The 25,584-nt window shown below is 41.6% G+C and overlaps 1 protein-coding gene across 2 annotated transcripts in view; it reads right to left on the bottom strand.

Moving 5' to 3' along the window:
• CCDC80 (coiled-coil domain containing 80) overlaps window positions 1-25,584 on the bottom strand; it is a 174,962-nt gene that overhangs the window by 67,164 nt on the left and 82,214 nt on the right. For both annotated transcript variants that reach the window (XR_013223771.1, XM_077294830.1), the window contains exon 5: window positions 21,661-21,812. Coding sequence is in view for 1 of the 2 variants with exons in the window: in XM_077294830.1 (XP_077150945.1) it covers window positions 21,661-21,812 (152 nt within the window). In the remaining variant the exon portion in view is untranslated. The remainder of the gene's footprint in view (window positions 1-21,660; window positions 21,813-25,584) is intronic.

The raw sequence follows: 25,584 nt of genomic DNA, 5'->3' as shown, positions 1-25,584 counted from the left end.
GTCACATTGCATTTGCAGAGCCCCTGATGTGCCTAAACAGTAGAAACACCCCACAAGTGACCCCATTTTGGAAACTAGACCCCCAAAGGAACTTATCTAGAAGTGTGGTGAGCACTTTCAACCCCCAAGTGCTTCACAGAAGTTTATAACGCAGAGCCGTGAAAATAAAAAATAATTGTTCTTTCCTCAAAAATTATGTTTTAGCAAGTAATTTTTTATTTTTGCAAGGGTAACAGGAGAAATTGGACCCCAACAGTTGTTGCCCAGTTTGTCCTGAGTACGCTGGTACCCCAAATGTGGGGGTAAACCACTGTTTGGGCGCACGTCGGGGCTTGGAAGGGCGGGAGCACCATTTGACTTTTTGAACGCAAGATTGGCTGGAATCAATGGTGGCGCCATGTTGCGTTTGGAGACCCCTGATGTGCCTAAACAGTGGAAACCCCTCATTTCTAACTTCAACACTAACCCCAACACACCCCTAATCCTAATCCCAACTGTAGCCATAACCCTAATCACAACCCTAACCCCAACACACCCCTAACCACAACCCTAACCGCAACACACCCGTAACCCTAATTCCAACCCTAATCCTAACCCTAATCCCAACCGTAACCCTAATCCCAACCCTAACCACAACTGTAACCCCAACACACCCCTAACCCTATCCATAACCCTAACCACAAGCCTAATCTTAACCCTATTTCAAACCCTAGCCCTAATTCCAACCCTAACTCTAATTCCAACCCTAACCCTAAGGCTATGTGCCCACGTTGCGGATTCGTGTGAGATTTTTCCGCACGATTTTTGAAAAATCTGCAGGTAAAAGGCACTGCGTTTTACCTGCGGATTTACAGCAGATTTCCAGTGTTTTTTTGTGCGGATTTCACCTGCGGATTGCTATTGAGGAACAGGTGTAAAACGCTGCGGAATCCGCACAAAGAATTGACATGCTGCGGAAAATACAACGCAGCGTTTCTGCACGGAATTTTCTGCACCATGGGCACAGCGGATTTGGTTTTCCGCAGCGGATTGGCCGCGGATCCGCAGCGGATCGGTAGCGGATTGGCCGCGGATCCACAGCGGATTGGCCGCGGATCCACAGCGGATTGGCCGCTGCGAATTCGAAGCAGTTTTCCATCAGGTTTACAGTACCATGTACACCTAAAATTATATTTTAGCAACAATTTTGTTATTTTCCCAAGGGTAAAAGGAGAAACTGGACCACGAACGTTGTTGTGCAATTTGTCCTGAGTACGCTGATACCTCATATTTGTGGGTAAACCACTGTTTGGGCGCACGGCAGGGCTCGGAAGGGAAGGAGCGCCATTTGACTTTTTGAATGAAAAATTGGCTCCAATCTTTAGCGGACACCATGTCGCGTTTGGAGAGCCCCCGTGTGCCTAAACATTGGAGCTCCCCCACAAGTGACCCCATTTTGGAAACTAGACCCCCCAAGGAACTTATCTAGAAGCATAGTGAGCACTTTAAACCCCCATGTGCTTCACAAATTAATCCGTAAAAATGAAAAAGTACTTTTTTTTCGCAAAAAAATTATTTTAGCCTCAATTTTTTCATTTTCACATGGGCAACAGGATAAAATGGATCCTAAAATTTGTTGGACAATTTCTCCTGAGTACACCGATACCTCACATGTGGGGGTAAACCACTGTTTGGGCACATGGTAAGGCTCGGAAGGGAAGGAGTGCCATTTGACTTGTTGAATGAAAAATTATCTCCATCGCTAGCGGACACCATGTCAGGTTTGGAGAGCCCCTGTGTGCCTAAACATTGGAGCTCCCCCACAAGTGACCCCATTTTGGAAACTAGACCCTCCAAGGAACTTATCTAGAAGCATCGTGAGCACTTTAAACCCTCAGGTGCTTCACAAATTGATCCGTAAAAATGAAAAAGTACCGTACTTTTTTTCACACAAAATTTCTTTTAGCCTCAATTTTTTCATTTTCACATGGGCAACAGGATAAAATGGATCCTAAAATTTGTTGTGCAATTTCTCCTGAGTACGCCGATACCTCATATGTGGGGGTAAACCACTGTTTGGGTGCACGGCAAGGCTCGGAAGGGAAGGCGCGCCATTTGACTTTTTGAATGGAAAATTAGCTCCAATCGTTAGCGGACACCATGTCGCGTTTGGAGAGCCCCTGTGTGCCTAAACATTGGAGCTCCCCTACAAGTGACCCCATTTTGGAAACTAGACCCCCCAAGGAACTTATCTAGATGCATAGTGAACACTTAAAACCCCCAGGTGCTTCACAGAAGTTTATAACGCAGAGCCATGAAAATAAAAAATTATTTTTCTTTCCTCAAAAATGATTTTTAGCCCGGAATTTTTTATTTTCCCAAGGGTAATAGGAGAAATTGGACCCCAAATGTTGTTGTCCAGTTTGTCCTGAGTACGATGATACCCCATATGTGGGGGTACACCACTGTTTGGGCGCACGGCAGGGCTCGGAAGGGAAGGCACGCCATTTGGCTTTTTGAATGGAAAATTAGCTTCAATCATTAGCGGACACCATGTCGCGTTTGGAGAGCCCCTGTGTGCCTAAACATTGGAGCTCCCGCACAATTGACCCCATTTTGGAAACTAGACCTCCCATGGAACTAATCTAGATGTGTGGCGAGCACTTTGAACCCCCAAGTGCTTCACAGAAGTTTATAACGCAGAGCCATGAAAATAAAAAATAATTTTTCTTTTCTCAAAAATGATTTTTTAGCCCACAATTTTTTATTTTCCCAAGGGTAACAGGAGAAATTGGACCCCAAAATTTGTTGTCCAGTTTCTTCTGAGTACGCTGATACCCCATATGTGGGGGTAAACCACTGTTTTGGCACACGTCGGGGTTCGGAAGGGAAGTAGTGACGTTTTGAAATGCAGACTTTGATGGAATGCTCTGCGGGCGTCACGTTGCGTTTGCAGAGCCCCTGATGTGCCTAAACAGTAGGAACTCCCCACAAGTGACCCCACTTTGGAAACTAGACCCCCTAGGGAACTTATCTAGATGTGTGGTGAGCACTTTGAACCCCCAAGTGCTTCACAGAAGTTTATAACGTAGAGCCGTGAAAATAATAAATGTGTTTTCTTTCCTCAAAAATATTTTTTTAGCCCAGAATTTTTTAATTTTCCCAAGGGTAACAGGAAAAATTTGACCCCAAAAGTTGTTGTCCAGTTTCTCCTGAGTACGCTGATACCCCATATGTGGGGGTAAACCACTGTTTTGGCACACGTCGGGGTTCGGAAGGGAAGAAGTGACGTTTTGAAATGCAGACTTTGATGGAATGCTCTGCGGGCATCACGTTGCGTTTGCAGAGCCCCTGATGTGCCTAAACAGTAGGAACTCCCCACAAGTGACCCCATTTTGGAAACTAGACCCCCTAGGGAACTTATCTAGATGTGTGGTGAGCACTTTGAACCCCAAAGTGCTTCACAGAAGTTTATAACGTAGAGCCGTGAAAATAATAAATGTGTTTTCTTTCCTCAAAAATATTTTTTTAGCCCAGAATTTTTTAATTTTCCCAAGGGTAACAGGAGAAATTTGACCCCAATCTTTGTTGTCCAGTTTCTCCTGAGTACGCTGATACCCCATATGTGGGGGTGTAAACCACTGTTTGGGCACATGCCGGGGCTCGGAAGGGAAGTAGTGACGATTTGGAATGCAGACTTTGATGGAATGGTCTGCGGGCATCATGTTACGTTTGCAGAGCCCCTGATGTGCCTAAACAGTAGAAACACCCCACAAGTGACCCCATTTTGGAAACTAGACCCCCCAAGGAACTTATCTAGATGTGTGGTGAGCACGTTCAACCCCCAAATGCTTCACAGAAGTTTACAACGCAGATCCGTGAAAATAAAAAATCATTTTTCTTTCCTCAAAAAAGATGTTTTAGCAAGCAATTTTTTATTTTCACAAGAGTAACAGGGCAAATTGGACCCCAATATTTGTTGCCCAGTTTGTTGTGAGTATGCTGATACCCCATATGTGGGGGTAAACCACTGTTTGGGCGCACGTCAGGGCTCGGAAGGGAAGTAGTGACATTTGAAATGCAGACTTTGATGGAATGGTCTGCGGGCGTCACGTTGCATTTGCAGAGCCCCTGATGTGCCTAAACAGTAGAAACACCCCACAAGTGACCCCATTTTGGAAACTAGACCCCCCAAGGAACTTATCTAGATGTGTGGTGAGCACTTTCAAACCCCAAGTGCTTCACAGAAGTTTATAACGCAGAGCCGTGAAAATAAAAAATAATTGTTCTTTCCTCAAAAATTATGTTTTAGCAAGTCATTTTTTATTTTCGCAAGGGTAACAGGAGAAATTGGACCCCAATAGTTGTTGCCCAGTTTGTCCTGAGTACGCTTGTACTCCATATGTGGGGGTAAACCACTGTTTGAGCGCACGTCGGGGCTTGGAAGGGAGGGAGCACCATTTGACTTTTTGAACGCAAGATTGGCTGGAATCAATGGTGGCGCCATGTTGCGTTTGGAGACCCCTGATGTGCCTAAACAGTGGAAACCCCTCAATTCTAACTTCAACACTAACCCCAACACACCCCTAACCCTAATCCCAACTGTAGCCATAAACCTAATCACAACCCTAACCCCAACACACCCCTAACCACAACCCTAACCCCAACACACCCGTAACCCTAATCCCAACCCTAACCCTAATCCTAACCCTAATCCCAACCCTTACCCTAATCCCAACCCTAACCACAACTGTAACCCCAACACACCCCTAACCCTATCCGTAACCCTAACCACAAGCTTAATCTTAACCCTATTTCCAACACTAGCCCTAATTCCAACCCTAAATCTAATTCCAACCCTAACCCTAAGGCTATGTGCCCACGTTGCGGATTCGTGTGAGATTTTTCCGCACCATTTTTGAAAAATCCGCAGGTAAAAGGCACTGCGTTTTACCTGCGGATTTGCAGCGGATTTCCAGTGTTTTTTTGTGCAGATTTCACCTGCGGATTCCTATTGAGGAACAGGTGTAAAACGCTGCGGAATCCGCACAAAATTGACATGCTGTGTTAAATACAACACAGCGTTTACGCACGGTATTTTCTGCACCATGGGCACAGCGGATTTGGTTTTCCATAGGTGTTCATGGTACTGTAAACCTGATGGAAAACTGCTACGAATTCACAGCGGCCGATCCACTGCGGATCCGCGGCCAATCCGCTGCGGATCCGCGGCCAATACGCTGCGGATCCACGGCCAATCCGCACTGTGTGCACATACCCTAACCCTACCCCTAACCCTAGTTCTAACCCTAACCCTAGTGGAAAAAGAAAAAAAAATATTTTCTTTTTTTTTATTATTGTCCCTACCTATGGGGGTGATAAAGGGGGGGGGTCATTTACTATTTTTTTTATTTTGATCACTGTGATAGGTTATATCGCAGTGATCAAAATATACCTGGTACGAATCTGCCGGCCGGCAGATTCGGCGGGCGCACTGCGCATGCGCCCGCCATTTTGGAAGATGGCGGCGCCCATGGAGAAGACGGACGGACGCCTGGAGGCTCGGTACTTATGAGTGGGGGTGATCTGAGCATGGGGGTGGATCGGAGGACGGGGGGTGGCATCGGAGCACGGGGGGAGCGGGCAGGAGGACGGGGGAGCAGACAGGACGACTTAGGGGGGCGGACCACATAACGGAGGACTGGGGAGGAGATCGGTGGGTGTGGGGGGGGGATTAGGTTTTCCAGCCATGGCCGATGATATTGCAGCATCGGCCATGGCTGGATTGTAATATTTCACCAGTTTTTTAGGTGAAATATTACAAATCGCTCTGATTGGCAGTTTCACTTTCAACAGCCAATCAGAGCGATCGTAGCCACGGGGGGGTGAAGCCACCCCCCCTGGGCTGAAGTACCACTCCCCCTGTCCCTGCAGATCGGGTGAAATTGGAGTTAACCCTTTCACTCGATCTGCAGGGACGCGATCATTCCATGACGCCACATAGGCGTCATGGGTCGGATTGGCACGGGTTTTCATGACACCTACATGGCGTCAAAGGTCGGGAAGGGGTTAACTAATAGAGGATGTAAAACCTCATGGTGGTGAGCAGGCTCGGCTTTGGTGGCCAGCCTCAAGGACGCTGTAATGGTAACATCAATCAGGGGTGGGCACAGTGGTTAAGCACAGGAGTGAGGATAATAGGGTCATTGGTGCCCTGAAAGTTTACTGGCTTTGCTTGAATGGCAAGCCAGTGCGTGCCGCCCTTTATGGCTGTCTGTCCTGGTACTGTATGTCAGACAGCTGGGGATATCGCAGTACTTGTGAATCCCAATGTACTAGCACTCCACCTGACTCCTACTGTGATTATTTAATCCTGTGATTTGAATAAAAGCTGTGGCCATTTTGACAACCAAAATAATGTGTTTTGTGTATTTATTTTAGTACCTAGGTTTACAGTAGTTATGATGGTTTTAAGATGGAGTGGGGTCCATCCCATATCCAAAAGTCAAGAAACAAATACAAACGCGTGCATGAGATTTCGGTAATCTCGTAACTTTTCCTGGTACTGCAGAAAACAGCATCTTTTTTGCCTAAAAAACGCTTAAAAATGCTGCAAAAGTGATGTATGTGAACTAAGCCTTAAGGAAAGAAACTTGTTTCTGTGTGTCACCTTGAAAAACATGGAAACTCAATTCTGGATTTATTTTTAGATCACTGATAAACAGCTGCTTTTGTGTGATAAATGTAAGGGTTAAAAAAGTGTTTAAATCACTGTGCTGTTAACGTGATTGTGAGTGACAGTGAAATTACCACCACACGTGCAAACACAATAAGAATCCATTGTGGTAAGCAAATATTGCGGTAACAGGGAATCATCCAGCATACAGTATTAGTAGGGTAGGTAATCAGCATAACTTTACAGAAAACAAGGCAGTAGTTGCTGATACTGAATAGTGAGCGAAGTTTGGAACAAAGGGAGAGTTCTCTGGCTTTAGTCATTAATACTCTGTTGCAGATCTATTGTTTCACCCATCAGTTTTGTCACCCACAGATTAGGCTCTGTTCACACTTGCATTGGAGACCTAGGTATAGTTCCTGCCAAAAATAAAGAATAAAATATTGCAGTATCGCTGGACACCACACCAGGAATCCGGCAGACCTCCGTTATAGTTATAGCTTATAGGGTCTGTAACGGATCTGGCACTTTGAAAAATGATATTTTACAGTATATTCCTAAAGTATATGACAAGTACATTGTGATGATGATGATGATGATGAATATCAATGTTTGAAGAATTGTTGAAAATTCAACTTCTGCAAAATCACATTTTGCATTATTCATGATGTGCATTACACTTGCATGGTGAAATCTTGTTATTTTCCACTTCTGTGATTTCTGAATGACGCATTGTACTTGCACCATTACTGTGCATTATCCCTGTATTGTTGCATCGCTGTGTGCATTATTCTTGAGCTGTATCATAACTTTGTGCATAATCTGTGATGTCAGTGTTTCCTGTAATACTACAAATATATGAACTATATGCAGTGGTATCACTGTGTGCCCTAAAGACAAGCAATATGAAGTGTAGACCAAACTCAAACCAAAAACTTTTTATGTTCTGATTTTACTACTGAAAGTGGTCATGGTGGAATGGGGTCTATTTAATTTTGGACACCAATATTATTTGGTAATTTTTTATACTTGGGTGTCCACATATCATATCATCAAATCCTCAAATCTTCTACAAAATGGCTTTTAAATTGTTCTCCATTATCGATGGAGCCATGCTGAAAAGGGAAATGTGGAAAAGCTGTTCTGATCCATTTAAAGGGAATCTGTCAGAAGGTTTTTACAACCCCAAACTATCTACAGTACATGTGCATGTAGTTCCTTCAAAGACAAATCCAGAAATACCTTTACGGAAATAGTCCAATCCTCCGTTACAGAGAAATAAACATTTGAATAGATATACAACTGAGGCTGGAATGTTCTTCACAAGCCTCTGTCATTCGGACTTTATTCCCCGGCCAGCGCTGCCTCCTTCTGCTTGACTGACAGCTTATTCGCCTGACATCAGACAGCAAAGGAGTTGTCAGTTAAAGCAGGAGGAGGTGGCCCTGGGAGGGTAAGAGAGCTGGAGTGACAGAGGCTTCAGATCTTCAGCATCATTTGCATATCCAGTCAAGCGCTGATTTTTCAGTAATGAAGGAACAAACTTTCTAGCTTAAGGTATTGCTGGATTTGTTTTTGAAAGAGCTACACATGCATATAAATAGTTTGGGTGATGAAATCCTGGTGACAGATTCCTTTTAAGCCTTTCACAGCATGCTGCGGGAGCGGCTTTCCTGCAAATTGCCGTATTTATAATTGATAGCTGTGAGGGCTCACGCTGAACGCCACCACGATCAAATGAGGGTATCAGCTCAATATGATAGCTGACACCCTGCAGCAAGGCCAACAATTAGTGATACCACTGATCGCAGGCGTTTAACCCCTCTGATGACGCCATCAATAGTGACAGGGACATCGTAGGGCATTGCAGAGGGAGGGAACTCCTCCTGTGCTCCCATTGGCACAACGGGATTGCGATCGTGTTGTGCCAATGATCTCCATGGTAACTCCAGGCCGAAAGATTGTTGCAGGGTCACTCAGGGACCATGGCCTGTCAGATCATGCTCAGAGCATGAGCTGACATGCCTCTTCACTGCATCTGAGATGTTAATCTAAGCATTGCAGAGTATTAGATCAGTGGGCCCTGAGACAATGCATAAAAAGGTTAATAAATATTGGAAAAATATTGTAAATAAATCACAAAATAAAAAACTAAAACAAGGATAAATATTATTCCAATAAATACATTTATGTAAAAACAAAAATAAGCAAAAAAGTACACATATTTGGTATCGCCAAGTCCGGAACAACCAGCCCTAAAAAGCTATTCCACTAGTTAACCCTTCAGTGAACACCGTTAAAAAAATAAAAAACGAGGCAAAAACTATGCTTTATTATGATACCACTGAACAAAAAGTGGGATAAAAAGTGATCAGAAAGACGAACGTAAATAAAAATGATAACTATAAATACGTCATCTTGTCACACAAAAAACAAGCCTTCATACAGCTTCAACACTGGAAAAATAAAAAAGCTATAACTTTCAGGATAAAGCGATGCAAAATTAATGATTTTTTTCTATAAAATAGTTTTTATTGCGTAAAAGCGCCAAAACATAATAAAAGATAAATGTGATATCTCTGTAATCGTACTGACCAGAAGAATAAAGCTGCCTTATCAATTTTACCACACACGGAACGGTATAAAATAGCAACCCTCCAAAACAATTCCTGAATTGCTGGTTTTTGTTCATTCTGCCTCCCAAAAATCGGAATAGAAAGCAATCAAAAAAGTCATGTGCCCGAAAATGGTACCAATTTAATATATCAACTCGTCACTCAAAAAACAAGCCCTCACATAACTTTGTCAGTCAAAATATGGAAAAATTATAGCTATTTAATGCCATGCAAAAGCTAGTTTTGTTATTAAAGCATTTTTTACTGTGTGACAGCAGCTAGACATAAAAGCCGATATAAATCTGATATAACTGTATTTGCACCAACCCGAAGAATAAAGTCGTCTAATCACTTATGCACCAGGAGGAAAACATAAATAGACCAATTGTTCACCTGCTGTTGATATTTTTCATTCTGCCTCCCAAAGATCGCAGTATGGCTTGGATCACCTTTATCCTGCGCACTACGCTGAGCGCTTACACCAGGGTTTCTGTGTAAATCTCTGAAATACGTGATACAGACAGAATCCCAGGTGGAACATTCCCTGTAATGAGGCAGATGAAGGCACTGTGGATGCCTTCTGGCCTATTATCCAGCGGTGTCAGTCTTTTTAGGTGTGCATAAATGCACGATCTGCCACAGTTTTGTGCACTTCTGACAAGAAGGACACCGCTGAACAAAGACCAGACATAGTCCAGAGTAACATTCCCTCTGGGATTTCATCTGAATCATGTCACTTGGAAATTTAGATGGAAACCCCGATGTAATTGCTCAGCGCAGAGCACAGGATAAATATGATCCCAAATGTTATCTAAAATGTTCCCAGCAAAAGCTTCAACTCAATCCACTAATTCCCCACTCAGATCTGTGATCAGTCAATGGAAATATAGGGGGCTTCCACATTACTGGTAGTACAAAGGCTCTGTAAAAGTGAAATAGCTCCTAAAAGAAAATTCTGCACTCCCAAATCCAAATGCCCCTCTCAATTTTAAACCCCACACTGTGTCTAAACCACATTTAGCGTCCACATGTTTAGCATTTTTGTAGCCATGACAGCCCACCTAATTTATGGGTTCGTGTCTCCAGAAGCATGAGCTGGGCACTACAACGTACTCTGCACTACAACGTACTTGTCAGGACTCTGAACATTTTTTATTACCTTTTTGTGCATTACTGCCTTTTTCCAAGATGGCGTCTTTGGTCTCATGTGCACTGTGTCTTCCTGCTATAAAACTCCACCCCAGTCTTCAGTCTGTGCTAGAGTATCCTGCCTTGCATCTAGCTCCTCACCTCTGGTGACTCCCTGGCTATATATCTGCTCCTGTGAACCTGTGTGGTGATCCTGCTACTCTGCTCTGAGTTCCTGCTGCATACACAAGTTTCCAGTAATACTCCTTCATCTGCTGCTCGTGTTTACTTCCATCTGCATTTGCTGGACATGTAAGCTGTTTCTGCTCTGCAAGAACCTGAGACTATTACCCAGACCTCCCTGGTTGAGCTAAGATATTATTTGAACTGCCTTATATCTCAGAATCAGTGGGATTGTGCTGTTAGCTAATCTTTTGCAAAGACTTTCAACCATTACAGGACATTGCATAATGTTGTATGGTTTCATTCTATCATCTATTGTATTTGTTACTTTGCTGCCATCTACTGGCCTTTGATATATTTTGTTGTTCATATATTATTACTGTGTTTTACCCATAATACCTTTCTTTCTGAAACTCCTCCTATCTTTATCTCACTTCCTTCTTGTGGTCAGTGCCATCTTGGACAACACATGCTTCAGAACTGGAGAAAGGATTATCTTGTTACCTCTAACTTCGTGCTTCTAATACTAGCTCTAACCTCGTGCTTCTAATATCAGCTCGAACTTCTACCTCATTTTCATTTTTCCTGATATCCCACCTCATCTCATCAATGTACTGTAAATAAAATCTGTTAAATTCATCACTGCATCTCCCTTCCAGACTACTTACATGCAGCTCATCAGGAATAAGAGCACAAGTTAGCGAGTAACGTTATCTGCTGTTGCTTATACAGAGATCCGTGTTCACGTCCTTCAGACACATCTCACCCACATACATCTGTGGCAGAATAGTGAGCCATTGAAGCATTCCAGAGTTATTACCACATAAAATGACTCTGGTCAGAATTGTAAAATTTGGCTTGGTCAGGAAGGTGAAAACAGCCTTGGGGTAAAATGGTTAAAGACCTTAGAATGTGCGACAACTCAAGGAGATTAGGGCTGTACAGTCTTCACACTGCCACACACTGATCATTGGTAGAGCCTTAGTAAACTACTGGGCACCAGTGAGGGTATGTGCACATGATCCGGAAGCGGCAGTGCTTTGGACTCAGTGCATATTCGTTGCGCCCCAAGCGCTGCCTACTATTGAACGCAGGTGAATCAGCATGTGATCACTGAACCGTGCAGATTCACTGCGTTCAATACATTCTATGGGTGAAATTTCTCTTGCATCTCCGCATGAGAAATTGACATGCTGCGTTCTTGAAAGACTCTCGGGTGAGCCGTGGGCGTCTTTTGATGCATAGTGGGCATGAGATTTCTTGAAATCCCATCCATTATACTGTAACATCTGGCCACTGCAGGGTGGACGCTGCACAAGTACGTAGCGGTTACTGATTGTGGGCCCCTACCCTTAGAAATCTATACAATAGCCAATACCTCATAATTAATCGCTAACTCCTTACTTTAGTTCACTAGGAAATGATTTTTATACTGTTTATAAGATATTTAGAAACATAGTGATTTGTTTCCAAGAAGATAATTGTGTTGTGAGTGAACACAGACTTTTGAAGATATGTTAAGTGGCCGTCTGGCACTATTTCAGTACAAAGATTATTGAATTTATGCTTGCAACATTTGGAACCAAAATCTAGAACTGCAAAACATAAATTGAATTACAGATGTGAATTCTAACCTCTTTTTTATGACCCGATAGCAACTGATTATGCAATGAACATTTAGGTATTTTAGCTGTTTTATTTACTTATGTATTCATTTATTTTACAAAATTGGGCTTAGATGGGTCATAATCAAATCCTATCTGTTTCAAATTTCCACACAGAACCATCAGATGAACAGGACACAGAGCCTTCAATCAAACAACTAGCTGGTGGGGCTGATGGTGAGGGGTGCCATAAACAGATCTTCTCCCATCTGATAATGATGGCCTGTCATAAACACTAGAGAGTCTAATGGCCTCCATGCATTCTGTCCTGAGCATCGGCTCTAAAAGTCCACCATACGACTTGACACAGTTTGAACAGATTTTAAAAGAAAAATGGGAAACAATTCCAAAGGTGACACTTGTCTGTAGACTTAAAGGGTAACCATACTTTCAAATAACTTTTCAGAATAAATTGTCCTATGTACGTAAATGAAGAATAACATTATTTCTGGCCATTATGTAGCTTATAATTCAGTCTATGACAAGTTCAGGAGTCAAAGGGGAGAAGAAGAAGTGTCTGATAAGTGAGGAAGGAAGCAGATTTCTCTGATAAGATTTATTGGACAGTTTCTTATATTTGCCTGTACTACTGATTTATGCAAGTTTGGTGAAAGTACAATTCAATTTTAAGGTGGGAATTGGCAACTAAATTACAATACATCTACTATTTAATTATTTTATTAATTTTGCTTCAAAATAACGGATGTACAGTATATTACTTTGTGGGTTTTTTTTTAGAGATTTGGTGTTGAGTTTTTTTAGAAGGCTGAGTATAGACAGGAAATTTGACAGTCTAAAAAGCCAAAGATTAGAGCAGATGCTACAGTACAGACCAAAAGTTTGGACACACCTTCTCATTTCAAGATTTTTCTGTATTTTCATGACTATGAAAATTGTACATTCACACTGAAGGCATCAAAACTATGAATTAACACATGTGGAATTATATACTTAACAAAAAAATGTAAAACAACTGAAATTCTGTCTTATATTCTAGGTTCTTCAAAGCAGCCACCTTTTCCTTTGTTCGACGCAGAAAAGGTGAACGGATGGACTCTACATGCCTGGTTCTCACCGTGAAGCATGGAGGAGGAGGTGTGATGGTGTGGGGGTGCTTTGCTGGTGACACTGTTGGGGATTTATTCAAAATTGAAGGCATACTAAACAAGCATGGCTACCACATCATCTTGCAGCAGCATGCTATTCCATCCGGTTTGCATTTAGTTGGACCATCATTTATTTTTCAACAGGACAATGTCCCCAAACACACCTCCAGGCTGTGTAAGGGCTATTTGACCATGAAAGAGAGTGATGGGGTGCTGGTGAGATGGTTTGGAGTGAGCTGGACCACAGAGTGAAGGCAAAAGGGCCAGAAGTGCTAAGCATCTCTGGGAACTCCTTCAAGATTGTTGGAAGACCATTCCCGATGTCTACCTCTTGAAGCTCAACAAGAGAATGCCAAGAGCGTGCAAAGCAGTGATCAAAGCAAAAGGTGGCTACTTTGAAGAACCTAGAATATAAGACAGAATTTCAGTTGTTTCACACTTTTTTGCTAAGTATATAATTCCACATGTGTTAATTCATAGTTTTGATGCCTTCAGTGTGAATGTACAATTTTCATAGTCATGAAAATACAGAAAAATCTTGAAATGAGAAGGTGTCCAAACTTTTGGTCTGTACTGTACATCACAGCATAATGCAGGCAAAAAGGCTCACATTGTTTGTGACCCCAAGGGAAGTGTGATTGCAACAAGCAAGTTGCAAGACGTCACAACTAGTTGAAATTTTTGGGACTTGCTTGTTTCAGTCTAGGTGTCCTAGGGGTTGCAGTGTGATTCAATTCACCTGCATTTTGCTGTGATGTAGTTCCATAAAATAGCAGTTTTTGGCTCGGCCTGTGTTACAGCCAAATCTGCTGCCTAAAAATAACTTCATATGAAATAGAAATTAGGGAAAGTTTTAGGGACACAAGAGTCATTGTTGCTCACCTGTCTTGGCCCCAGCGAAGAAGTGCAGATATCCCCTGGCGGCCGTCTCTCTCTGCTCTCTTGCACATCTGGTTGCCCTTGTAAATTGGTGTGCACCTCATATCATGATCCTTATTAAAGCTCGCTCAGGCAGATGCACACTGACTAGGTATGAATCGCACACTGCTACTACATGCCGCACTCAGTCTAGTCAAACGAAAAACCTGTCTGCCAATTCAGTTCTGTTCTATCAAGAAGTCTGTCTACATGGCTCTGCTGTACAAAGTTGACTTACTACATACTCTTTCCATCTGCTCCAGTGTGCTTTCCTCACACTCAGCTCTGTTATTCCATGGTGCCTGTCAGCATATCCTGCTCTACTGATCCTCATTGTTCCTTGTTCTGTTTGGCTTATATAACTTTGTTGCATCAAACCTCCTGTCACGTACAGGTTAACCATAACAATCATTTTATTGGGATTTTCTATAAATAAGACCAGTGAAAGGATTTATTAAAGAAGCGCTCCCATTAAAGTTTTTATCCTCTTAATATATTGAAATCATCATATTATATAGCACTGTGTACTTACAATTGCTCAGTTTGCTCTTCTACCCAGCTAATTCTTCTCTTTTCTCTGCTTTATGTAGAAACAGGACGACTCTTGTCCCTGCATTTATCATTCCCCTCATTAACTCCTGAACCAGATGCTCGCTCCTCCTGATGACTCACACAGGAAAAATTGACCTCCTGTTTCTACATAGGCTTAAAAGTATTCAGCTAGTCAGTTTTTAATCATGTGATGACATAAACCTAATGGAAAACTGAAGAATTAGCTGGTTAGAAAGGCAAAATGAGCAATTGTAAGAACACAGTACTATATAATGTGATGATTGCAATATACTAAGATGATAAAAATTTTCATGGGAGGAGATCTACTTTAAGAGCCTCTTGAGCTAAATGAGTGATAATAAAACTTTCTACAGTGAAGATGTGTATATCATTTAAAGCTACATAATGTAAATAATGTACTGCATTTAGAATTTTTATAAAAGTGTATGAAGAGACTTAAGATTTAGTCATAAAATGTGTACTAGTACACTGGAGCAAATTCTCATTTTATAATTTTTAGTGCTGGGCCCAATTTCTCCAGTCTTAGATCTTTCATGTTGTTTTTTTTTTATTTGGAAATTAGTCGTAATCATGACTTCCTGCCCCAGCTTTATCTCATTTATAATATTTCTGTACTTCTTGGAGGCCTCTTCTTTCAGAACTGGAACTATCCCTCCTACTTAAAGGGAGGTTCCAAATATGGATAATAATCAGATGTTTCTTTTCTTCTTCTAGTGGGTGGCAAACATCCAGACTGACAACATATGTGAGTTCTAGTATTTGAAGGGAAGGCACATGTTTGTTCTTACATGAAAATGTTCCTGTCAGTACAATTACAGAAGTTGGATTAAAACAAGTCAAAGTATTCTGAAGTGCATAACCTTCTGTTTGATGTAAAAGAACAGACTGAGCAAAAGGATATGTGTAAGATTATTCTTCAATGTTATATACCGTTTATAGGATGATGACTTTTGACTGATGTATGTAACACTAACTGCTAAGTATCCTTCTGGGCATTATCAAAGTAGAAAAAATACAATTGAAAATCTACTACTAGACAATGAAAAAAATGACTTTTTCATACTTTTCCAAATAATTTTTTTTACTAAGCAACCAGGATCTTTTTAATGTTTTCCACTAGACAACCAGGGAACTGGGTAAAGGTGTATGTAAGGCTAGGTTCACATTGCGTTAGGGCAATCCGTTTAGCGCTAGCGCTAGCGGATTGCGCTAACGCAATGTTTATTTAGGGGCCGCGTTCAGGGGTCGCGTTAACGTCCCCGCTCTCGCAGATCCCCGATCTGCGAGAGCGGGGAACGGACCTCGGGCGCGCCGCGGACGCTGCAAGCAGCGTCCGAGGCGCGTCACAGAAGAACGGCACATCACTAGCGCGAGCCGAAAAAGGCACGCGCTAGTGATGCGCTGCAGGCGAAATTTACATTGCTGTCAATGGGTGCGCTAACGGACCCGTTGCACGGCGTTAATTGCGACATTTTCGTCGTGCAACGCTGTCCGTTAGCGATCACCCACTAATGCAATGTGAACCTAGCCTAAGAGAATGGCGGAAATTGTTACTTCCCAATTGCATATATTGCAAACAACCATTGTGTATTATCCACTGGAACTTTAGTTTTTTTTGCCTAATAAAGCCATCTATATGAACCATGAAACTATGAGTTTACCATTACAAATTCCTACTCGCTGTAAATTGTATTTTTTTTTATATGGCTTGAAAATAATACCTAACAAATTATTGCTTTATATTTGAAACAATATATTATTCAGAATACAACCCCTGGCAAAAATTATGGAATTACCGGCTTCTTTGGAGGATGTTCATTCAGTTGTTTAATTTTATAGTAAAAAAGCAGATCACAGACATGGCACAAAACTAAAAAACTATTTCAAATGGCAACTTTCTGGCTTTAAGAAACACTAAAAGAAATCAAGAACAAAAAATGTGGTAGTCGGTACTGGTTACTTTTTTTAGCCAAGCATAGGGGAAAACTTATGAAGTCACTCAATTCTGAGGAAAAAATTATGGAATCACACTGTAAATTTTCATACCCAAAAATAACACCTGCATCAAATTAGATCTGCTCGTTAGTCTGCATCTAAAAAGGAGTGATCACACCTTGGAGAGCTGTTGCACCAAGTGGACTGACATGAATCATGGCTCCAACATGAGAGATGTCAATTGAAACAAAGGAGAGGATTATCAAACTCTTAAAAGAGGTTAAATTATCATGCAATTTTGCAAAAGATGTTGGTTGTTCACAGTCAGCTGTGTCTAAAATCTGGACTAAATACAAACAACATGGGAAGGTTGTTGAAGGCAAACATACTGGTAGCTCAAGGAAGACATCAAAGCATCAAGACCGGAAACTTAAAACAATATGTCTCCAAAACAGGAAATGCACAACAAAACAAACGAGGAATGAATGGGTGGAAACTGGAGTCAACGTTTGTGACCGAACTGTAAGACACCGCCTAAAGGAAATGGGATTTACATACAGAAAAGTTAAACAAAAGCCATCATTAACACCAAACAGAAAAAAACAAGGTTACAGTGGGCTAAGGAAAAGCAATCGTGGACTCTGGATGACTGGATGAAAGTCATATTCAGTGATGAATCACGAATCTGCATTGGGCAAGGTGATGATGCTGGAACTTTTGTTTGGTGCCGTTCCAATGAGATTTATAAAGATGACTGCCTGAAGAGAACATGCAAATTTCCACAGTCATTGATGATATGGGGCTTGATGTCAGGTAAAGGCATTGGGGAGATGCTGTCATTACATCTTCAATAAATGCACAAGTTTATGTTGATATTTTGGACACTTTTCTTATCCCATCAATTGAAAGGATATTTTGGGATGATGACATCATTTTTCAAGATGATAATGCATCCTGCCATAGAGCAAAAACTGTGCAAACATTCCTTGAAAAAAGACACATAAGGTCAATGTCATGGCCTGCAAATAGTCCGGATCTCAATACAATTGAAAATCTTTGGTGGAAATTGAAGAAAATGGTCCATGACAAGGCTCCAACCTGCAAAGCTGATCTGGGAACAGCAATCAGAGAAAGTTGGAGCCAGATTGATGAAGAGTACTGTTTGACACTCATTAAGTCCATTCCTCAGAGACTGCAAGCTGTTATAAAAGCCAGAGGTGGTGCAACAAAATACTAGTGATGTTTTGGAGTGTTTTTTTGTTTGTTTGTTTTTCATGATTCCATAATTTTTCCCTTATGCTTGGTTAGAAAAGTAACCATTACTGACTACCACATTTTTTGTTCTTGGTTTCTTTTAGTGTTTCTTAAAGCCAGAAAGTTGCCATTTGAAATTACTTTAGTTTTGTGCCATGTCTGTGATCTGCTTTTTTTCTACAAAATTAAACAACTGACTGAACATCCTCCAAGGCCGGTGATTCCATAATTTTTGCCAGGGGTTGTAGATATTACAATATATTTTAAAATGTTATAGATAGAGAAAAAGTTGTCTTGAGATAAACAAATGTTTCACATCATTTTAGTTTAGCTGAAATGTCTTCTATAAGGAATTTTTTTTAACCCCTTAACGATCAGGGTGTGATGTGAGACAGGTATGTATTGCACAAACAGAAATATGTTGTGATCTGAATCCAGGACAGGTGGCTGGATCTTGTTGTCCCACAAACCTGTATATTTGAAAAGGGCTGGATTTAAGGGTTAACCAGAAAGTGATGGGCAGGACTTGTTAACCACATACCTTCCAGGGGGTGTGTTCCTGTGATGTCAGAAAGGTCTTATATGCTTCCTGGTTGCACAACACAGGAGGGAGAGGAAAAGGCCATGTGGGAATCTGGAGCTGGCTGGTGGTCCTGAAAGTCTAGGAAGCTACTAAGGGTCTGGACTAGGGACAGGACCCATATGAAGCCAGTTTGTGAAGCCTGAAAACTGTTAAACAGGTAATCCAGAGCATGGGGAATTGTGTGCATTGATTAGTGTCAGTTATTGACCTGTGCGGACACAACCACAGTTGAAAATGGACTAATATGGCAGATACATTTCTGCAAAGCGTAGCGATGTATCCACTGAAGAGATTGGACTGACTGTTGGTTATGTGAGGATAACATGGCATATAGTAGTTTATGCTTGTATAATAAACTAGAGATGGACTCGTTCAAAGGAAGACACTGTTGCTGTATATTTTATCGTTGCCAACCCGCATAGTGATCGCTACGTCACTAGGGGTATTTCCATTTTTGTGCTTCCGTTTTTGCTCCCCTTTTTTCCCAGAGCCATAACTTTTTTATTTTTCTTTCAATATAGTCATGTGAGGGCTTGTTTTTTGAGTGATGAGTTTTACTTTTGAATGACACCATTGCTTATACTATATCTTGTATTGGAAAACGGGAAACAAATTCTAAGTGCGGTAAAATTGCAAAAAAAGTGCAATTCCACAATTGCTTCTTATATTTTTTTTACCATGTTCACTATATGCTAAAACTGACCTGTAATTATGATTTCCCAGGTCATTACGATATCGTAGATACCAAACATGTATAAGTTCTTTTTTATCTAAGCGGTGAAAAAAAATCCAAAGTTTGTAAAAAAAAATGGTGATATTCTTCATTTTTCAGGATCTGGGGCTGGGTGAGGGCTTATTCTTTGTGTGCCAAGCTGACGTCTTTATTGATACCATTTTTGGATAGATATGATGTTTTGGTCGCCCGTTATTGCATTTTATTGCAATGTCGCAGAGACCAAAAAAAGTAATTCTGGCATTTTTTATTTTTTTTCTCGTTACGTCGTTTACCGATCAGATTAATTCTTTTTGCATCTCGATAGATCATGTGTTTCTAAACGCGGCGATACCAAATGTGTGTAATTTTTTTTTTTTTATTGTTTTATTTTGAATGGGACAAAAGGGGGGTGATTTGAATTTTTATATTTTTAAAAGATGTTTAATATTTCTAAAAACTATTTTTTTTAACTTATCACTTGCTTCAATAGTTTCCTAGAAGCTCCAATCATCTAATCACTTGTGCTACACATGGCAGGGTTTCAGCCCTGCTATGTGTAACAAGAATACTCATCTGCTATGAGTGCCGACCACCGGGTGGTGCTCGTAGCAGTTTGGCAATGACAACCACAGGAGTCTCCTGCAGACCCTTGGTTGTCATGTCAGCTCATGTGACAGTCGCACCGATGGGCGGAACTAAGTCGCGCATCTGGTTTGCGTGAGTTAAATGCCTCTGTCAGAGATTGAAAGTGGCATTTAGCTAGTTAACAACCGTGGGTGGATCGCGATTCCCGCCGCGGCTGTTAGGGGCACGTGACAGGTGATCAGATCAGCTTTCATGTGCAGGAAAAGGTGCGGGCTCAGCGCTGGAGCCTGCACCAAAGAGAGGGAGGTGACCAATGACGGATATACACGTCATAGGTAGTGTTGAGCGATACCGTCCGATACTTGAAAGTATTGGTATCGGAAAGTATCGGCCGATACCGGCAAAGTATCGGATCCAATCCGATACCGATACCCGATACCAATACAAGTCAATGGGACTCAAGTATCGGACGGTATCCCTGATGGTTCCCAGGGTCTGAAGGAGAGGAAACTCTCCTTCAGGCCCTGGGATCCATATTAATGTGTAAAAGAAAGAATTAAAATAAAAAATATTGCTATACTCACCTCTCCGACGCAGCCTGCACCTTACCGAGGGAACCGGGAGCGTTCTTTGCTTAAAATTCGCACGTTTACTTCCTTACGTGAAGTCCCGGCTTGTGATTGGTCGCGTGCCGCCCATGTGGCCGCGACGCGACCAATCATAAGCCAGAACGTAATTTTAAAATCCTGAAGGACCTGAAATTACGTCACGGCTTGCTGTGATTGGTCGCGTCGCGGCCACATGGGCGACGCGACCAATCACAAGCCGGGACGTCACGGGAGGCAGGACACGCGCGCATTTTAAAATGCGCGCGTGTCCAGCCTCCCGTGACGTCACGGCTTGTGATTGGTCGCGTCGCCCATGTGACCGCGACGCGACCAATCATAAGCCAGAACGTAATTTTAAAATCCTGAAGGACCTGAAATTACGTCACGGCTTGCTGTGATTGGTCGCGTCGCGGCCACATGGGCGGCACGCGACCAATCACAAGCCGGGACTTCACGTAAGGAAGTAAACGCGCGAATTTTAAGCAAAGAACGCTCCCGGTTCCCTCGGTAAGGTGCAGGCTGCGTCGGAGAGGTGAGTATAGCAATATTTTTTATTTTAATTCTCTCTTTTACACATTATTACATTAATGTTGTTTCGATACCGATACCCGATACCACAAAAGTATCGGATCTCGGTATCGTAATTCCGATACCCGCAAGTATCGGCCGATACCCGATACTTGCGGTATCGGAATGCTCAACACTAGTCATAGGTCGTTAAAGGGTTAAAGGGACCAATCATGCAAAAAACAAAACTATTATCCTGCTGATATTGGGTTAATATGTAGGTTAACAGTGTTCAGAAGTTGCCTGGCACTTGCAATGTGAGCCCCTCTGCCAGGAGGAAATAAACTGTTAGCCAGTGTGGGGCTTAGTTACAGCCGTTGCTCACTATTCACTGAGCGATGACTGACACCTCGTCAGACGCGCATTTATTGCTGAAAGCCTAGCGCTGCCGGAAGGAATAAAGTGAATCTTCTCGCTGCAGCGGGGCTCTCACTGTGTGCACCACCCAGCTTGAGAACGCTATTAATCAGCAGATTATCCCCATATCTGCAGGTTAATAGCGGTTTTTAACTTAAATTTGAAGACTTCCTATTAGAAATTTGCTTCACTAAATATTTTTGGAGAAGCTTACCTTGAGAGAAAACTTTCAAGTGATCTTGTCTTGTCTTCCCTTTTGCATGTAATCCCATCTCTTTTCTGCTTCTCCATCTCTTTAATTCTGGATTGGAATGTATCAACTATATCAAACACTGACTTCATAGCAATAGGCACTTCATAATATTGCTGCATAATAAAAAAAACAATGAAAACCAATTTCAATATATGAGCTGGGAACCTAACATTTTATTTAGACATTTCAAGGATTTGGCATTATAGCTTAGTCAGTTTTAGTAAAACGTGCCATAGGGAAGAGGTATTTTATGGTCCATCTATAATTTCTAAATTAGTCTATTGAACAATTCTTTACACCTTCTTTGCCATCTCCAAAAACTATTGTTAACAAGCAGATGTTATATATATCTATATATCTAAACGTGTGCTAGTGAGGCATATGAGGCACAGTAGCCCTCTAACAATATATGTCAAGAAAAGTGAACTACTGCTGCTGATTGGCTCATTGACTTGAAAGATTAGGTGAAGGTAGCCTTCTAGTTACTAAGTACTAATATATGCATACATTACAACCAGCTAGAGACAATTGACAGAATTTCATTACCTTCATTATTTATTTTGCCATAACCATATCATGACTTCAAAATTGGAGGTATCCACTAAACCGCTACTGGCAATCCCTAAGTCGCTGGATAATCAGGAATTAGTACTATAACACAATGACTCCCTAGAGACTAATATAAGGAGGAGGCTTGTGGCATTCTGTGAGTGTGTGGTTTACTAAGTTAAGTGCTAGACCAGAGTGTACTTGTCCTCACTCCTGAGTAGTGAAAGGGCCGGACCTTGATCACCTGAAGGAGCAAGCTGGTCCTCCACAACCATGCAGAAGATGATTGGAAGCTTGCTAATGTGGAACAACTCACTGAAAAGGACATAACATTAAACAAATCACAGAAAGAAGGCAGCCATTTTTACCAACAACAGGGACCCATGAAAAAGGTGAAGATAGCACAGTTGCAAAATACTGATGAAACAACCATTCATGGGGCTGTCTAGTATTATAATTCCACATTGATAAGACTTGTATGGGACGCCATAAATGCATATGGTATTTTTCAATATTTTGTAAAAATACAAACGCTTGCAACTCATGTTAAAGTTCCTCATTGGTTCCTTTCCCTACACTAAAATTCAAAGCAAGTTGCTAGTCTGAAGGTGGAGGACCAGTGGCCATAACTTGTGAGAAGTGATGGAGGGGTCTGTAAGAAGTTGTGATGATGGGTCACTAGTTGGAAAGTAAGCAGACTTCAGAGCAAAAGGCAATTTGGTTGCTTTGCAAACTGTGTCCTAATAAATACAAGAATGGATGGCGAACAAGCAGTTGACCGTCAGTGGCCTGAGGATGACAGAGATGTGCTGTGTATGAAATGGGACTTTAACTTTTCTATGTGCATTGTCGCCTAACAAGTGATAGCTGAACTATATCGTCAGTTCAAATGATTAGCCCTGTAGAATCTGCTGGGGCTGTGAAAAATGTCAACTCAGTTGCCAACCAGTGATGTTTGAAGGTGCTGAGGCCAAGTCTGACGGGGAAGCTGAAGTTTGTTCCTGTTCTGGTACATAGTTACTATGAACCCCCTGTAAAGAAGAGCCAAACATGGCTGGAGACAAAAGGTTGTTTCCCGTGTGGGCATTGCAAAGGCTGTGCCAACATAGAAAAAAGCAGGGAATTTGTCAATGCAAGTGGTAACCGTACTTTTAAAATAAGACATTTTATTACATGTTCCACAAAAGGAGTTGTGTATAGTGCTCAATGCCCTTGTGGCAAACTATATATTGGGCTAACAACTAGAGAGCTGCGTATACGCGTGAGAGAACATGTTAGAGATGTGGAGAAGGCAAAGGTGTGCGAAGATCCATCTCAGCTAAAAACCATACCCCGGCACTTTTATAGGCACCACAAGAGCGATTCCAGTCTTCTAAAAATCAAGGGCATTGATATAGTCCAAATGGGCCCGAGAGGGGGAGATCTGGCCAAAATGCTAGCGAGACTGGAATGCAAATGGATTTATAGACTGGGCACAGTGGCTCCGGAGGGCTTAAACAAAAGCTTTGGCTTTAGTGCGTTCTTGTGACCACCATAATAATATATTGTCTTGTCCTTTGATGCGTCTGGTGTTTTTATGGGTTGAGGGTGTTTTTATGCAAGGTTTTAATTCTATTATTATTCTCAAGTCTCTTATAGAATATTCTCCCTGCTTTATTTATGTCAAGAACGAAATCATATGCCAAGATACTATTTGTGGAATAGAGGACCAAGGAAATAATGAAGAATGCAGGATGAATACCAACAGGATATATATATCTATCATTATTAGGCGTCTCTGTCTACTAATGTATGCTATATTGGTATACATGAGTTGTCTTGGATTTTTATATGTTTGTAACCATATATATTTATATTTTAAGGGCATTTGTATAAATATATCACTTTATTTATTGTTTATTGTTTACTTAATTAGATTTTTTCAAAATTTGTATCAATATTTATGAATATATTATATTTATCCCACATTAATCACAAAAAAGGATTTTTTACTATTTCACTAAGTATATATAGTGGTAAGCAAGTTGTGCACTATAATCCTGTGGCTCATGATGTTAATTACATAGTTTATATAACCACATTGTTTCACTCTGGTCTTATAGATGGTATATTATCCCCTTCACCCCCGGAGCTTTTTCCGTTTTTCCATTTTCGTTTTTCGCTACCCTCCTTCCCAGAGCCATAACTTTTTTATTTTTCCGTCAATTTGGCCATGTGAGGGCTTATTTTTTGCGGGACGAGTTGTACTTTTGAACGACATTATTGGTTTTACCATGTCGTGTACTAGAAAACAGGAAAAAAATTCCAAGTGCAGTGAAATTGCAAAAAAAGTGCAATCCCACACTTGTTTTTTGCTTGCCTATTTTGCTAGGTTCACTAAATGCTAAAACTGACCTGCCATTATGATTCTCCAGGTCACTACGAGTTTATAGACACCTAACATGACTAGGTTATTTTTCACCTAAGTGGTGAAAAAAAATTCCAAACTTTGCAAAAAACAAAACAAAACAAAATTGCGCCATTTTCCGATACTCGTAGCGTCTCCATTTTTCGTGATCTGGGGTCAGGTGAGGGCTTATTTTTTGCGTGCCGAGCTGGCGTTTTTAATGATAGCATTTTGGTGTAGATACGTTCTTTTGATCGCCCGTTATTGCATTTTAATGCAATGTCGTGGCGACCAAAAAAACGTAAATCTGGCGTTTCGAATTTTTTTCTCATTACGCCATTTAGCGATCAGGTTAATGCTTTTTTTTTATTGATAGATCGGGCGATTCTGAACGCGGCGATACCAAATATGTGTAGGTTGGGTTTTTTTTTTATTGATTTATTTTGATTGGGGCGAAAGGGGGGTGATTTAAACTTTTATATTTTTTTTATTTTTTTCACATTTTTAAAAACTTTTTTTTTTTACTTTTGCCATGCTTCTATAGCCTCCATGGGAGGCTAGAAGCAGGCACAGCCCGATCGGCTCTGCTATGCAGCAGTGATCATAAGATCGCTGCTACACAGCAGATTTGCAGGTGTGCTGTGAGCGCCGACCACAGGGGGGCGCTCACAGCCACCGGCAATCAGTAACCATAGAGGTCTCAAGGACCTCTATGGTTACCTTCCTGACACATCGCCGACCCCCGATCATGTGACGGGGGTCGGCGATGCGCTCATATCCGGCCGCACGGCCGGATGCGGTAGTTAAATGCCGCTGTCTGAGTTTGACAGCGGCATTTAACTAGTTAATAGCGGCGGGTGATCGCGATTTCACCCGCCGCTATTGCGCGCACATGTCAGCTGTAAAAAACAGCTGACATGTCGCGACTTTGATGTGCGCTCACCGCCGGA

Source organism: Ranitomeya variabilis, chromosome 3 (assembly GCF_051348905.1).
Source record: "Ranitomeya variabilis isolate aRanVar5 chromosome 3, aRanVar5.hap1, whole genome shotgun sequence".
In the NCBI taxonomy this organism is placed as follows: domain Eukaryota; kingdom Metazoa; phylum Chordata; class Amphibia; order Anura; family Dendrobatidae; genus Ranitomeya; species Ranitomeya variabilis.
The sequence above is the reverse complement of the archived record's forward strand: the minus strand, read 5'-3'. Positions and strand labels throughout refer to the sequence as shown.